The sequence below is a fragment of the Strigops habroptila genome, chromosome 11, assembly GCF_004027225.2.
Source record: "Strigops habroptila isolate Jane chromosome 11, bStrHab1.2.pri, whole genome shotgun sequence".
NCBI classification, from domain to species: Eukaryota; Metazoa; Chordata; class Aves; order Psittaciformes; family Psittacidae; genus Strigops; species Strigops habroptila.
This window is the reverse complement of record NC_046360.1, coordinates 26,316,925-26,333,063: the sequence shown is the minus strand read 5'-3', so window position 1 is coordinate 26,333,063 and position 16,139 is coordinate 26,316,925. Positions and strand designations below refer to the sequence as shown.

Below are 16,139 nucleotides of genomic sequence, written 5' to 3'. Positions count from 1 at the left end.
TTCCCCAGATACTGAAACCAGCCTTATTGCTACCCTGAGAACTAAGAGAAGAAGCAATGCATACAAATAGCTTGCAATGGTAACAACTTTCCTAGAATTTCTAACTTACCTGATTTGGGATTTAGAGAATCACACTGAGCATTGTACATGTGCACGAATTCTTGGTGTCTTTTAATCAGCTGTTGTCGGGTCCCACGGGTAGACAGACCATGTTCCTTTAGTTTCTTTTTCAAATCACGATCAGAGAGCAAGTTGTAAACAACTTTAGACATAGGCTTCCTTTTGTGAGCAGAACTGCAAAAGGAAAAGGAAACAAACTATGAAAATAAAAACAGCGACTTACATGTTTACAGGGTATTCACGCACTCTGGGCAAGAAATACCTGAAAGAATCATTTCAGTTATGACAGGCACACAAGCAATCACTCAGCACATCACAGATGCAATGGCAACAGCTCTAGAAAGCCAGAACACCTCTTCCATCTACCACAAAGAAAATTTCGAATGTGCAGAAAGCAATAAGTCTCATCTGATTTTCTGTAGGAGATGATGCAAAACTGCTCAGGTAACTAGTACTGCGGCTCAGCTTTTAATATCTACAGCAAAGACTTCAGAATCACGTCAGCAAACACAGTATTGTCCACCTTCATTAGGATCAAGCCTTATATTCTGAGTTCAAGAGGAGGTGTACTGAATTCAGATTGCTAAAACACAGGTTTTCCACCCAAATACTGGCCATGTCTTACCCACACCAGTTGGTGAAGTTTTAAACCATTAAAACTGCAAGCCAAAACTTGAATTAAGAGATTTTTCAGCTGTCTGGGAAAGTGACTTCAAGAAAGATAGTCATGTACCTGAAAGCAAATCTATAGTTCCCATCTAACAGGAGGGTAATTTGGTAATGCAGAAAGTGACATTAAAGAGAACTAACAGTGCTCTCAGATGAGTAACATCTAAAACCAGAATTTACTCCTTCATACTGCTTCATGTCAGAACTCAACATTCTTGGCATAGCTAGGGAAAACATCTCAATTACAGGAAACTGCCACAGAAAATTCAAGTCCTACTACAACTTTTGTCATCTAATACTAGCAGAACAGTTTCCTTCTGCACAAATTAGCTCAGTCTTCCCTACACCTCCTGGAGAAACACTCAAACTAGGTACAGAGGTACCCAAAACCATCTAACGCCTCACTCATCTTCAATTTACATAATTTGTTACACAAGAACAGCATTTAGACATGTACATATTACAATTCACCAGCAGCATGACCCAGTAGAGTGATGACAGCTTTGCCAGCAGACAGCTACATGAGAACAGTTCACAACAGTTTTGAAGCTTAATGTTGGTGGGCTTTTTCCCCATTCTTAAGAAATGCAGTGTTCTTTGTGAACATACACTTACCTGTTGTAATTACTCCCGTGTGGGTTTTGGGCACTAAATGATCAGTTTCACTGAAACACTGCTCAACTGTTCAAATAGCATGCTCCTAATACGAGGATAAGCAGAGCTAAAATTCCTCAGAGAAGAACTAGAGATGTGCTGTTACCAAAACCGGAACAACACAGCCATAAAACAAACACACCGCCAAAAATCCAGCATTTAACACACAACAGCAGGTCCCCAAGGAGAAGCATCTTGCATAACACGTTATTAAAATCCAAGTAGAGGAGATAAAATAAGCAAAATTTAAATTTCTGTTAGGGACATGGCCTTGACATCAAAGGAAGATCTGGCTTTTATTCCCATTCATTAAGAATACAGAAAAAACCACTAAAAACATCCTAATGAAAATTAGGATGTAACATCAGATTTCAGTATTAATTTAGCATTTATTCAGCTTCAGAGTCCTTAAGCCTATAGACTGCATTTTAAGCACCGGGCAAAACAAGAGCTTTAACATAAAACTACTTTCTAATTCAAGGAAGGTTCAGAGGAACTGGAAATATAAGCGTGCATTAAAAGTCCCTCACAGTCCTTAATAGCCTAAATTTATGCTCATAAGTAAAACAAACTGAAATCTACACTTCCGATGTGACTGTGCAGCCATAAGAAATTCTAGGGCGGAGGCATAAAGTCAAAGGCATGCATTAATCTTGTGGACACTGAGATCTTAAAGAAACAACCTTGACTGGGGCAGCTCGAAAAGGACCACAGTAAGCAGAGTAAGGTGCCATTTTTATTTTTTAACTTGACAGCTAGTGAAGCAATTGTCTTCTGGAACATCTGAATTGAGGGAAGCAATCCATCCACCAAGTGAAAAATGGGAATAACTGTGATTTGAATGGAATTTTAATGTCAGTGACAGAAATGTGACAAGAATAATGTACAGGCTAAGTTCTACTCCGTGTTGAATACTTTAAAACACTGTCCAGTGTTTTCCTGCCACTAAAAGCCAAAAAGTAATTCTGCTGGCAATCCACATACTTTCTTGAGAGGAAAAAAAACACCATTATCATATTTATACAGTGATTTTATAATGATCTATACAGCAGGTAATGAAGAAACACAATCCACCATATCATAACCCATCAACTAGCATTTCTTACTTCAGTAGTGCAGAAAAACATCTGCATGCATATACAAGTTCTTAAAGTTGTTTCTTACCTTCTGAGGCAGTCCTTCTTCTCTTCTCTTGTCAAGCAGGTATCCAGATGTTTGTTTATGTATTCTTCTGGAATAGCAACCTCACAAACAGGACAATCCACTGAAAGCAAGGGGGAAGGAATTTACTACTGTGTATATTACAGCAAAGAGCAAATGTTTTCATCTGAAAAAACTTATTGTTGATTGAAGAAAATGAAAATTCCAGATCTGGCATGTCTATCCAGAATCTTCATTTTTAGCTCTCATTTTCATTCCAGAACAACTACTTCCCTCTCTGTGTAATTATCAGAATGACTCTCATCTTCCCTGCAGTCAGATGGAATGAAATCACTAATAAAAATCTAGAATAACATACATGCTACATGGAAACCTAGAGGCTAATATAAACATCAGCATATTTGTGTGCTAATGTTTTTATTTTTTGCAGTATTTCACTCCTAAATAAAGGAAGCTACTAAATTTTGATAAAAGAGTATAGCACAAACTTTATTCACATTAACATTGGGAACATTATTGTTCCTAACCTATGGCTCTCAACAGGACTGTCAAGACACAAGTTAAATCAGCCTCACAGGAACCCTACCATCCAACCATGCCTCATTTCTTAGAACAAATAACTAGATTCTGTGACTTGGGCTCAAAGGCTCACAAACGCCCTATGGCATGGTCCCACCCAACTCTGAATTCCTCTTGCATCTTGATTTCAAGAAGGAACTATAAACATTACCTGTAAAGATAGTCAAAAAACACAGACTTAAAATATTGATCTTTAGTAATCGCATCATGTCAAAACCAAAAGGCTAACTTTAAATGAACAGCATGAGAAAGAGATTCTTTAACCGGCCGCCTCTGTATTAGTATGAAGGAAGTTAGTTTTGATTTAAAGGACAAAGCAAAACACAAGCAATGAAAAACACTGAAATCTCGTGGGAACTGAGGAGTTATCTGGTAACACTGCTTTGCAATTCCTGGCTCCCATGGCATCAAATTCTAGCCAAAGGTTAAAAAAGAAAGAAAGAAAGAAGTGGGGACAGTAACATAACACAATAGTTCCAAGCCGTCTATTACGGTATTTGATGTAACATTTGAATTCTTAACACAGGGGAAAAAAATACTTACTAAAACCACTTCAGCATTGCCTCAATTTCAAGTCTTTCATTTCTATTGTTTGACCAACTACTTTGCATTTGCGAAAATAATTTCAATGCAATGCATGCTCGAAGATTTAATAAGTTCATAAAATGGTAAGCAAGTGAAAATTTCAACCGCTCAAGAATAAATGAGCAGTAAAATTTCATATGAGTTTTAAATTACTAATGCAAGCCTGATGCATAAAACTTGGAAACATAACTTCTGGGTAAGTTGATGCCGTTTTCACATGGCTACTTCTCTGGCTGTCTTAGCATAGAATGCTAATACTTTAAGCAGTATTTACACAGCTAATGAATAAATATGAACTTCAGAGTTCCAGCTGAATAAATTGTTAAACAAAAGAATAGATAAATATGAGCTAGCAAGTATCAGTATTGTACTCCTACATGGCCTTTTATTTTAATGTAGGCTTTTAATTTTGTCAATAGGGTGGCTGCCATCATGTCGAAACTAAGAGGATTCTGTCATTTCATTGTAGTTTATTAGTATAAATAGGCTTTTCCATGCTTCAAAATAAATTCATTTTAACACTGTAGAATTACGGAAGAATAAAGCAGATAACCTTCTTCTGGAAAGTGCTTGAATAGGAATATTAACAAAACTGAAGCCATGATCATTTTGATTTTGAGTACACCTCTCAAATAAACATTATAAAATACCTTGCTTCTGGTTACTTAAGAATACAAAAGCAGAATAAATGTCTGTCTGGTCATTAAGGGGAAGGAGAAAAGAAAATAATTACTTCATTTTTACTAAGTCTGTTGTGCAACTATTGTTTTTTAGAGTTGTTACTCAAAGCAAAGGAATCTGTAAGCACTCAACTTTAATTACTTGGCATCAGCCCAAGCCTCCTCGTCAAGATATGCTTGTAGCAGAGCTATGCCACATAAGCAGTAATCTGAATGAAGCGTAGCCGAATTATATGGGAAGCATCTGAACATGCCAATGCAGAGGAGAACAATGCAGAGAAAGGAGATGAATGCCACGTACTGAAGGTTCTCTAATGCATGAGCCAACCACAGCCATGGACTTGCGGAAGAGAACTAGGCAAAACCAAAAACTAAGCATCTCACCTTTCTTGACTACTTTTACCACAGACGTAGAAGGCTTTTCATGACTTTTGGTGCGCTCAGGACTCTCTTGTGATCCCACTTCATTGTCTTTACCATCAACCTCTGCAGAACTGCTGTAAAGGTCATGGTGTTCCTCAGTTTTCAAAATCTTCTCATCTGTTCCTGCCAGGCCTTCTGCTTTTGTTGAGGTGCAAACTTCTTCCTTTGTCAAGAAACTGTCAATCACTGGCACCTCTTCTTTTAAAACTGGCCAAGATGTAGAACTCCTGACGTGGCTTTTGCCAGCTAAATGCCTGCTACAGGCCAATGGAGATGAAATCAGTGGAGTATCCAAGACCAACTGGAACAGCTGTTGTCTAGAAGCATCCAGAAGACAACATGCTGTTAGCCACATTGGACAGTATTAGATTTTTTCTTTGAGAAGAAACCAGAACAAAAACAGATGGAGCTTTTCCTCCATTCCTTCCTCCCTCTCCCCCTCACACGCACGCAGCACCAGGGAATTGCTAGCCCACACAAACCAGGAGCACGCCAGCTGAGCCTCACCACGCTCTACAGAGCCCAAAAATCAGCTTCCTGATTTTCAAACAAAATAAATTGCGTTTTGCAAATATAACAAAACACCTCTCAAAACACGGAACACAGCATCCACCACTTCTTTGGGCAACCTGTTCCAGTGCCTCACCACCCTCACAGTAAAGAACTACTTCCTTAGACGTTTTATTCCTACCCCTGCCCCAGGTTTCTTTGCAGAATCCTGTATATTTTACCATGTATTTCATACACCTCGATTGAAGGCAAATTAAGCCAGAGACAGCATCTTTGGCAGGGATGTGTTTAAGGCACAGGACAATACAGATGACGTTCACTTCTCCCAAGAGACCAGCCCTGTGCACTAGTAACTACAACTTCACAACATGTTTGGGGTCCCTCAGACATGAATGCATAGCCCCTAAAGACCACAAACAAGTCTGTAACACCAAAGTGTCCTTCTCCTTCCCATCTGTAACACATTAACTTTTTCAAGCACTACGTTTTTTAGTACTGCCATTGCTCAGCAAGTGCATGCTCTTTATTTAAATGCCACAGCTTTACAGCTTTGACTGAGACACAATCCACCGCACCAGGGTGACAAAGCCTCTGAAAGTAGAACAGCTGTAGGTCCTCAACTTAAAGAGAGGACTGTGGGTAATGAACCTACAGAATAGGCACTGCCATAAAATTATCTCTTACAGCACTTCCCTGACAGGGCCCATAAGCAGCGTGAAATGCAGCTATGCACAGATTTCACAGTTGAAGACATTTCAGTATTGGGTAAGTACTTAGGAAACTTCTCAGTCTGAAGGTAAAGATTTTTCATATCTAAGAACAACTAATTAAGAACTGTCTGTGTATATATCTTTTAAAAACAAGTTCACATAAGTCACCAGGTAACCCCACAATACTACCAACTTAAGAGGGTGAACCACCACAACAGCCAGCTCAGCACACCAAAAGCCTGCAATGGTTATAGTTAAGGCAGATCCAGAAGGCTGATCTGGAGTTTAAGTTTCCTGGGTTACAGGATGCAATGACCACATTTGTCAGTGGCAATTCACATTTGCCCCAAGATTCTGATTTTCTGCAGTGCAAACAAGTGCAATTAAGTGTGGCAGCAAAACTATGTTTTTTCTGTCTGCTCATGCCTAGATATGGACTGGAAGGTTTTAAGGAGGTTAATCCCCCAGCTGACACAGATACAGAGCAGTCTAGCTACTGTTGACATAGGATCAGCTCCATGGGGACCTCAGGAACTAGTTAATGGGAACATAAAGAGAGTGCCTTCACACAGCCCTGTCCCACTCCCACCTCACATTTGCTGTTTACAAGGGGTATGTTTCATCCAGCAGTACCAGAAATGGCTGACAGCGTATCGCTGCTCAACACGGCTTTAGCAGCAATAACTGGCAGACAAAATATCTCATTTTACTGCAGATAAATGCACAATTTTCTTCTACTTAAGGGTAACAAATACAGCCTCCGAAGACTTGACACATCACAGATGATTATATTCTACAACCGGGTTCAAAAGCGAACAAATTTGTTGCCTTTTATTCCTAACATACTCAAGCGAAGTTTAATCCTCAAAAGGATACAGCTGAGTAGTCTACCAAAGATGTACTTTTTTAACATTCTTCCCCTCTTTGAACAAGGAGTTCATCTTGTGGTTATGTAAAAGTATCTGTTTCTTCTGACTCCCCCAGGTTTTCATACAGGCAGCCTATCATTAAAATAGCTAATCAAAGTCAACACGGTCTTATCATATTATTCTTTTGGCTTTGGTTAAGCAACCTTTTTTTCACACAAAAGCCCAGCATTCTATGCTAATGCTCCAGCAAGCTAAATTCTGCATGGCTTAGATAACACAGAACAGATCCATAAATGCAATCATTTGGCATCATATCAGTTTAATTTTCCCATAAAGAACAATACAGCCCCAAAAGGCAAAAATAACTGAACAATTAGCCCATTGCCTATATTCATTGTCTTCATCTAGAGAACACAACTGATCTTCTTCATCTTTTCAGTGTATTTCTGTTGCTTTTGAGAGCTCCTCCTCTTGTCAAAGTAACACATTCTACTATTTGTAACTACCAATTAAGTCTGTTTATTTTTCCACAACATGCATTCACTAGCTAAGATATATTTCCCAGTGTGTTCCCACTAGCTGACAATACTCTGCATTATGCAAGTGTAAGTCTAATTCCTCTTGCTAAATTTTCTAACTAGGTGATGCAGAAACTGACAGTTTTTAATAAAATGACCTCTTCCTTAGAAGACACTGAAACTGATTTCAAAACAACCCCAAAACTTTACACTTCTTGTTTTTGAAGACACTGGCCTCATTGAAACTGAAAAAAATATTGTTCATAAAGGAAAGATGGCACAAATGGCACTCCCTGTCTTGTTCTCCTGACCTGGTCAGAGTGATGAATGCTGCCTGGAAAGCACAGCACAAGCAGCAGAGAGAACACTGAGCAAAGGTTGCTCTCACCCTGACAGTAACTTGTGGTAATAATCGATCAGAGCAATGAACTCCCTTAACTCCTTCACTGCTCAGCATCTTTGTGTGTACCCAAATACAAGGGCAGGGCAATGTGAATTCAAACCTATTAAAGCCTATTCGAAACTGCTCCTCTACCCTTCCACACAGAATATAATATTAATGCATCATAACGAACAACACAACATCTTCACTTTTACCGGGAAACATCAGAGTCCACCAGTTCTACAGGGAGGAAGCAGGACTCTGAGACAACACTGACTGAGCACAAATGATCATGAAGGCTCTAATTCTGCAAACACTCGTGCATGAGCTAATGTGGAGCTGAAGTATAACTGGGATGAACACTCAGGACTGTTTAGAATGATTTTCATTCTATGCATATGCTGATCTTAAAGCACAGCTTTTACTTTGCTAAGTACTACCAACATTAACATTTTCTTTCCCTACAGGCCTGACTTAAGAAGTGTGTTTGCATTTTGTGAAGTACTGAAAAGATTTAAGGCCTAATTTTTATCAACACTAAACTACCTGAGGATCAAAGTCAAGTCAGGATGGACTCGAAGAGCTTAGCACGTCTCAAAAATCCATTTCTAGACTCTGGATTTGTTTTGGGAAAGGCCAAAAGGAAACAAAGTAGATGGGGAAGGAGAGGAGGAGACAGAAGATTTGTGCTGTACCAGCATGAGCAGGGCAGAAACTAACAATGCTCTTTTAATTTAATGATATTCGTATCACATAACACTCTCCAGGCAAGTAGCGCTCCCCTCGAATTCAAGACCATCTGTAGAGTAAATGCAATCCTGAGCCGAGAGAGGCACAAACACGGGGTGCCCAGCATCTGAAGCAACATGAGATTTACTCGCTATCTATAATCCTCTTACAAGTGTCTCATTAAAGCAGTTCTCTTAGGAAGCCATTTCTTGTTCGGTCTTTCTTACCAAGATCCAGAAAGAACCTTGCACTGGCTCTCTCCCACCTCACCCCAGCCCGCACAGAACTGGACACTACAGTGTTTGTCTGACTGATTTAACTCTATGTTGAGAAATTGATTGAACTCCCAGTCACAAAAGGAAGGATTATTAAACTATGCTGACTGGTAAGATTTATACTGATCCATTAAAGCAGTCGTTTAAGATTCAATATCATAATGGATCCAAGTCAGCACTACTTGTTCCCTACAAAATTAGACATTACCAAAAAAAATAGTAATCCATTTATCACTAGGAAACATCAAAGACAAAGCTCAAGCTAAAATAATGTAACTATAGAATTTACATTTGTCAAATAAAATCAATTCAATCTAATAGTGGTCATACAGAAGATTAGATCTTCATGACAGAGAAACTCTCTCAAGAAACAAAGCCATAAACTGAACTACACTTCCTATCACACCTGAAGCCAAGAATCGTACTGACTTCAAGCTCCAAGTTCATTTCAGCAAAAAAGCTGATGGTGTATTTCTCTCCTACAGGCATAGGAATACTTACAAAATACCCAGCAAATCACTGAGCTGCTTGTAATCAAAAGAAAACAAATGTAATAGAAGAGATCCCATATATTTACTGTAGTGTTTGCCAAGTCATTCTCTTTGAAAGGAATGAGGAGATCAAAAATTAATTAAAAACTAACAGAAAGGTAGGTAAGAAATTCAGGTGAAAGCACAACACTCCATGACTTATCTTATCCAGGAAAGCTCACAGTTGTGGTCCCTCAATACATTTTTCTGATTCATCGATGGGAATTCACCAAGAGACTTCTCTTGCAAGTTGACCATTATCACTGGACAAAACCTTTCTGTTCAGAATTCCCGTACACGCAGAAGAAGGACCTTAGAAGAAAATCTTTATTACCCTTATTTTCCCTGTAGAATCCTGACACATCTGCTTGACTTCCTACACGTGGGAAGAGACTGCAACTTACACGGCAGCTAACCAGACGCAAAACCAAAATGAGCTTTCACAACCTCCACACATCACCTGAGTGGACAGTACCTTCAGTCAGAAAACTGCAGGATTTTTCCAAAAGCATAAATATTGGTCTTTGACATCAGTTCTGTGACACCACAATTTTTTCACTCAATTCTCCCACTGCTCCTCACTCTTCTCCTGTACAAAGACTCCAAGCCTGTTCATACAAAGCAAGTCACACCTATCTTTCCAGTTGCCAAACCAGAGAGAGAATACATAAAATTACAGATTACCTTGCAGAATTAAAGCTCTTTACTAGTTCATCTAACATCCGGTTATTTTTCAGGTCAGATTCTGAGACTGCCTATTAAAAAGAGAAAGAAAAGGGGAAAAAAAAAATAAAAAGCATTCAGATGTAGTGAAAACAACAAGTATCCAGAAAATGTTCAAGTGATCAATAGTCTGTTTCCCGGATCAATGCCTCAACTATCCCTGCTAAACTGCTGTGTGAATGAAGATGCATAAACACTTTTTCCTGAAAAAACCCTGAAATAACTGCCTTAGAACTGAAAGCCTGGGAAATGATAAGTAATAGATAAAAACGAAGCATAAAGCTCAAGCAACAAAATCCAGTGCACCCAGTCTCCAACAGTTCTTTATCATGGCCCAGTCTAATTGTGTTGAAAACCAAACCAAGGGTCCCATGAATGTGATAAGCACCTTAATCAATGAGGCCTGAAAACTGATGAAGGGAAATGTTAATCTTCTGATTATTGAATGAAAATACAAATTATGAGATGGCTTTGGGCCTTCAATTAATTCTTTTTAAACAACTTCTGATTTTTATCTCTCTGCTGCTCTTTTTTTACAAAGCTTTTATTAGTCTTGCTCATATCAATACCTGTGATTTTTAAGAAGACAGTAGTAAAGTATCCTCTGCACTTGTTTGAACGTTTACAAACTGGCAAAGCTACAAACAGATCTGCTTTCCAGCCTTCAAAAATCTAGCCTGGTTCATTCTTTAGAAACACAGAAGAAAATTACTTGTATTTTGCCAATATTCCTGAAGTGCTATTCATTGTTTTTAGGTAGCCTACCATTTTTAGGAGTTCAATAAAGCCCAGTTGGCTTAAGATGAAAAGTTAGATGAAGGCCTAGAATAAATTGCATTCTCTGTTCTTTAATTAAAAACAGGCCTCCAAGTCTGATTGCAATAACCACCCACCTGCAGAGGAGGCTGAACCTGCCTCTAGCGCTTTCCACAGTTAACCTAACTCTCCTGGCAAACACCTCCTCTCCCTGGTGCATAACACAGTCCTCTCATCCCCAGAAAGGCTACACAGTACAGTCTGTGAGTTTTAGGACTAGGTGGTCTGGGGGCACTTCCAAAAACTCCTGGAAAGATGAAGTGAGGCCACTCAATGGCTTAAACTTCAGCACCCATGTTCTAAACAGTGATGTATTTTAACAAATTAGGAGGCAATGTTAAATGTTTTGTGACAGATTGTACACACAGCTCCAAGCCAAAACCTCCATCTGCTTCTGCCTATGCTGACATATGAGTAGCTCTGAAACAGAATTCCAGTTGCAAGAGCACCACACTTTGCCCAATGGGCTGCTCACCAAAAGGAAAGGTGGTAATACATGACCAGAATTAATTATTTAGCATAGTCCAAAGGGAAAAGCTCCTGAAATTCACCAAAAAATAAACAAAACACAAGCCGAGGGAAAGAAAAACAAACACTCACCACACAGCATGTTGGGCACTGAGTTTTGTAGGACAAAAACTTGCGTATACAAAGGGAACAATCTGGAAAAACAAAATACATAATTTATAAAGAGGCATTCTTACAAATGCAGTTCAACATCCTTACTATTATATTTTCTGTTTTGTACGATATATGCAAACTATTCCACAACACACCAATATTGAAAATACACCATTTTTCCATCAAATTAATATTGCAGCAAAAAAACCCCACCAATCTATATTTTACGCAAGCATCTTTCAACATTTAATCTTAGTCCCTATGTCAAAAGCAGATGTTTACTTTTGTTTCTTTAACACTTAAATGTTTCCCAGGAACAGCAAGTTGGATCATCATCACAGGATGCTTCAATAGACTCTTGGGTGAATTGTGCCATAAGCTTCATTTTGTCACAATAAATTCCTGAAATTAGCCTACTTTCTCTATTTATCCATGAGCTTTCATACCACTTCAAGATATAAAAAGTCTCATCACACTCCAGCAAAACAGACATTCGTTTACTATATCATTACTGGACAGAGTCTCAGCACTTAACACACTTAGCAACAGCTACCTATGCATAATACAGTTCAAAGACCCTCTACGAAGGAGTCAGAGAAGCAGCAGGATCACAAATGCACCAATTCAACACTTGAAACCACAACTCCATCTAAATACTCAAAAATTACATTATATAGTAAGATGTGAGAAAGCTTTAACTGTATGACGGTGAATCAAATTACAGATTTGCCTGCCAGCATCCGACACCCAGCCACCTTCAGTAAGCAGTGGGACTGACCTCTGTTTGCAACCATCGCTGCTCATAGCCAAGGGTAGCTGAAGCATGGTTGAGGATAATAAATCATATAAGCTCTCAGCCTTAACGTTGTGCCTGGGGCTGGCTCTGCACCCATGCAGAGAAGACAACAGCCACACAATTCTCTGCCCCCTGTCCCTTTTCTCTTCCTTTTCATATGGGAGGAATAGGTCCCCCATGGTGCAGGACTCAGCCTGCCATTCCTGGGGTAACAAAACAGGTCTCTGTCTACTGCAAATGGCACATACACCGAAAATTAAATGGTGCCACAAAGTTCACTTCCATCTGCTCCAACAGACCAAGCCCACCTCTAAAACTGCATCTACCAAACTAGCTAAAAGACTCAGCCACAGCACTGTATTTCAGTGTACAGAAGAGAATCCCAAAGTATCAATTTAAGCTGAGCATCACTAAATGCTCAATGACAGAATGAAAGTATGCAAGTCGCTGCCAGCAAATAACAATCTCTATGGAATTTAAACTGGAATTAACAAGGTTGTGAGAAGAAAGAGGAATAAAACAAGCCAGTAATGCCGCAATTTACAAACCACACATTGAGTACCATAGGTGTTTTTTTCAAGTGGGCAAGCAATTCTGAAACCTGCTTAGCTGGAAGCACAGTAGTAATTTCAATAGATTTAAAGAAAGGAAAATTGTGGGTGACAAAAAGAGCTCACTCCAGCAGCTATAGCCACTTCTATATGAGCAACTGAAACACATCCAGGTTCCCCTGCCAGCCTTCCAAGTTACACTTGCCTCAGGTCAGGGCTGCACTGGCCCAGAGCTGTGCTGGGCATAAAGGCCCCAACTTCAGCACATTCACTAGGGCTGGCGGCTGCTCCCAGCCCCAGCTCCATCCCTTCCTGGAGGGCAGTGCCCTGATGGCAAAGACAACAGAATGCAGAGCTCTGCCACCGCCTGCCACCAGCCCCTGGCTGGTTCCAGCTGCCTGGGCTCCGCAGGACAGCGGCACACTTCCACATCCCCATGCCAGCACTCAGGCCCACAAGAAGCAGCCAGGTAGGAATAACCTCCTGCACCGGCTCAGTGTGAGTGGATCGAGCTTGTCCTCCCAGACTGAAAGTACAAGAAATCTCAGGGCCACAATTCACTCTGCCCTTGTAAGATGTCCATATTAGAGAAGACATTCATCTTCAGGCACTTTTACTGTGTGAAAGACATATGAATGGCACACCTATTCTCTCACTAAAGATACAATCCAAAGCACTGTGAAAGTTAAACAACCACCATCAAGAGAGCTACTGAACACTCCCTGCCATCCATGAATAAGCAGAGGAGGAATTCCTGTGTGGCTATAGGTACCAACAGATTATAGATGTGCCTAGAAGCCCTGTAATGAAATCATTAAGAGAAACACAAAAACATTTTGAAGCAAATGTATTTCATTTTCATCTATTGACAAATAATTACTCATTAATGGCAAAGGGCTTTTTGCTCCAATTGTACGATCTCACTGGATTGAAGAGAGACAATAGACTAGAAAATACTTCAAGAAATCTTCATTTATCATACAAAACTTGGGCTTTCTGCAATTTGCGGGGCAGAATTAAATGTGTCTTTTCAAAGTTAAGGCCCTCTGAACCCAGCTGTGTCACAGGCAGGCTCTAACACCAGCTACTGTGGAGAACTAATTATCAGTGCTCCCCACCATAGATACGCTGTTTTCAACGTGATAGTTTTGCCAAGCTAAACTAAATTTCATTGCCAAATTACAATGCCCTCCTTCATGTAAGGAGGAGGAAGTGCTATACTTTCTGAACAAAACAATTGTAACATTTATTTTAACGTGAGAAAAGGCAATGTACTTCCCCCTAATCTGTCTTGCAGAAAACTGCTTCGCTACCACATTCCAGCAGTTATCAGCCTGAGGCAGACAGAGCAGAATGGAAAAATTTTGCTCATAACACTTAATGCTGTCTGCCATACAGCTTTGCATTTTGTTCCACCCTCAAGATGTTATGAAAGATATTTAAATGAAGAATTGTAGGAATAAATGGCGTTCAAGAGCATTAATCCAGACGACAAGTGTTTGTGCTGTCAGAAGACTGCAGCTGTAACTGCACAAGGAAAGGTTATAGCTTTACATTAATATATGTGCTATTTTATAGCTGTATTTTGGCTGCTTTATAGCTTTCACTCAGAGGCAAATGTCGACGCTGGCTAAGCCACAAGAAGAGCTACATGTTTTATAAAGGAAACAAAGGATGGGTAATCTCTGCTGTACACACCAGTAAACAATAAATGGTCAAATGATGACTTGTCTCTAAATTCTAAAGCAGAAAACTCTTTTTTGAGAGCATTTTTCAATAGTTTTCTGTCACTTTGCTACGATGAGAGAGGATTTTGCTGGCCCACAGGGCCCAGGAGGTCATTCTCCAGTCTTGAGTTTCCTAGTAAAGATGTATGAAGATGAAACCATTCCCTCAAAATTTGAGTACACCTTCTTCAGCCCTACCTGTCTGCCTTAATCTGTCAAGTGAATGACAAGTCAGGCCTACCTGGAGCCACAGGGCCAAGACACACTCCTTGGAACATAAGGCAAGGTGCATTTGCATGAAATACATTAATTTAAAATTCCAAAGTCACAGGACAGAGGGAAGAACAACCTCACCACCCCTGTATTGACTTGCCACAAATGCTCCATTTACCTTGGCTCCTACTCAAGCAATTTTTATTAAAAGTGCTGTTTCTGTGAAAGTTTTTATAAAACTCAAGTAAACGTCAACTGCAACCATCAAGTCAACAGTGATATACTAACTGTCCTCCCATCAAATACATTTATCACAGACAGGAGGCACAGATTTACAATGGAAAACAAGTAGTTCTGTGATGACCTCTATGAACTTAGTACCCTTGAAGTTAGTATAGGAGACAGTAGGACAGGGTGAGTCCTGCAAGAGCAAGAAACTTACACACAGCTCTTTCAAGTGCGGTAAGTGCCTTACACCCGTACTTACAGTTGTGCGAACACTGTGGGATGATCATGGCAATGCTGAAGTAATCGAAGCATATCCCACACCGCAGCAAGTTATCCACTGCCTGCAAAGGGAAGCGCGGGTCACCACCGAAGGGCTCGCTCCAGACACACGGCGTTTCCCTGCCCGCCCTCGCACCGAGTACAGCGCAAACCGCCCGCGCCGGGCGACGCGGCGCCCAGCGCCGGGCGTTTGGGCGGCATACGGACGGGAGCAGCGGCAGGCAGCCCCGCGGCGGGGCCGCGCTCGGACCGGGCCCGCTGACGGCCACCGGAGGAGCGGAACGGGCCGGGCCCTCATCCCGCCTCCGGGGAGAGTCACGGAGGGCCCGGCCCGGCCTGGCCTCCCCCGCCGCCCTCCCCGGCCGCCCCGCGGACACCCCGGCCGCCATCTCTCCCACCCGTCCTCCCTCCCGCCGCGCCCGCAGCAGGCCCCGCCGCGCCTCACGCACCTTCAGCGGGGACAGGCTCGCCGGCCACGGCGGCTCCGGCGCCGGCACTGCCAGGTCCATGGCGGCGCGGCCCGCCGCCACCCGACCGCGGCCTCACGCCTTCCCCAGCAGCGGCGAGTCCAAATCCCCCGCGCTGAGCCCGGCTCCGCAACCGGGCCGCGCTTCCGGCGCGCTGCGGCTGCTGGGAGCTGTAGTCCGGGAACCGGGGCCGAGGCTGCGAGGACCGGGAGCGGGCACGGGTACGGGCAGACCTCGCTGGGCCGCCGCGGGGCCCGCTGCTCCCTCTGCCCCGGGGAAGCGGCGCAGAGAGGTGCCCGCTGCACCCTTGGAGCCCAATGCTAA

At 41.5% G+C, this 16,139-nt stretch overlaps 1 protein-coding gene across 2 annotated transcripts in view; it reads right to left on the bottom strand.

The window, feature by feature from the left end:
- Positions 1 to 15,934, bottom strand: part of RAD18 (RAD18 E3 ubiquitin protein ligase) — a 57,174-nt gene extending 41,240 nt beyond the window's left edge. For both annotated transcript variants that reach the window (XM_030501579.1, XM_030501580.1), the window contains exons 1-7: positions 15,798 to 15,934; positions 15,329 to 15,410; positions 11,534 to 11,595; positions 10,079 to 10,149; positions 4,833 to 5,188; positions 2,608 to 2,707; positions 110 to 294 (exon numbers count right to left, since the gene is read on the bottom strand). In XM_030501579.1, coding sequence (XP_030357439.1) covers positions 110 to 294; positions 2,608 to 2,707; positions 4,833 to 5,188; positions 10,079 to 10,149; positions 11,534 to 11,595; positions 15,329 to 15,410; positions 15,798 to 15,857 — 916 coding nt within the window. In that variant the 5' untranslated portion in view covers positions 15,858 to 15,934. The remainder of the gene's footprint in view (positions 1 to 109; positions 295 to 2,607; positions 2,708 to 4,832; positions 5,189 to 10,078; positions 10,150 to 11,533; positions 11,596 to 15,328; positions 15,411 to 15,797) is intronic.
- Between the last annotated feature and the right edge of the window lie 205 nt (positions 15,935 to 16,139).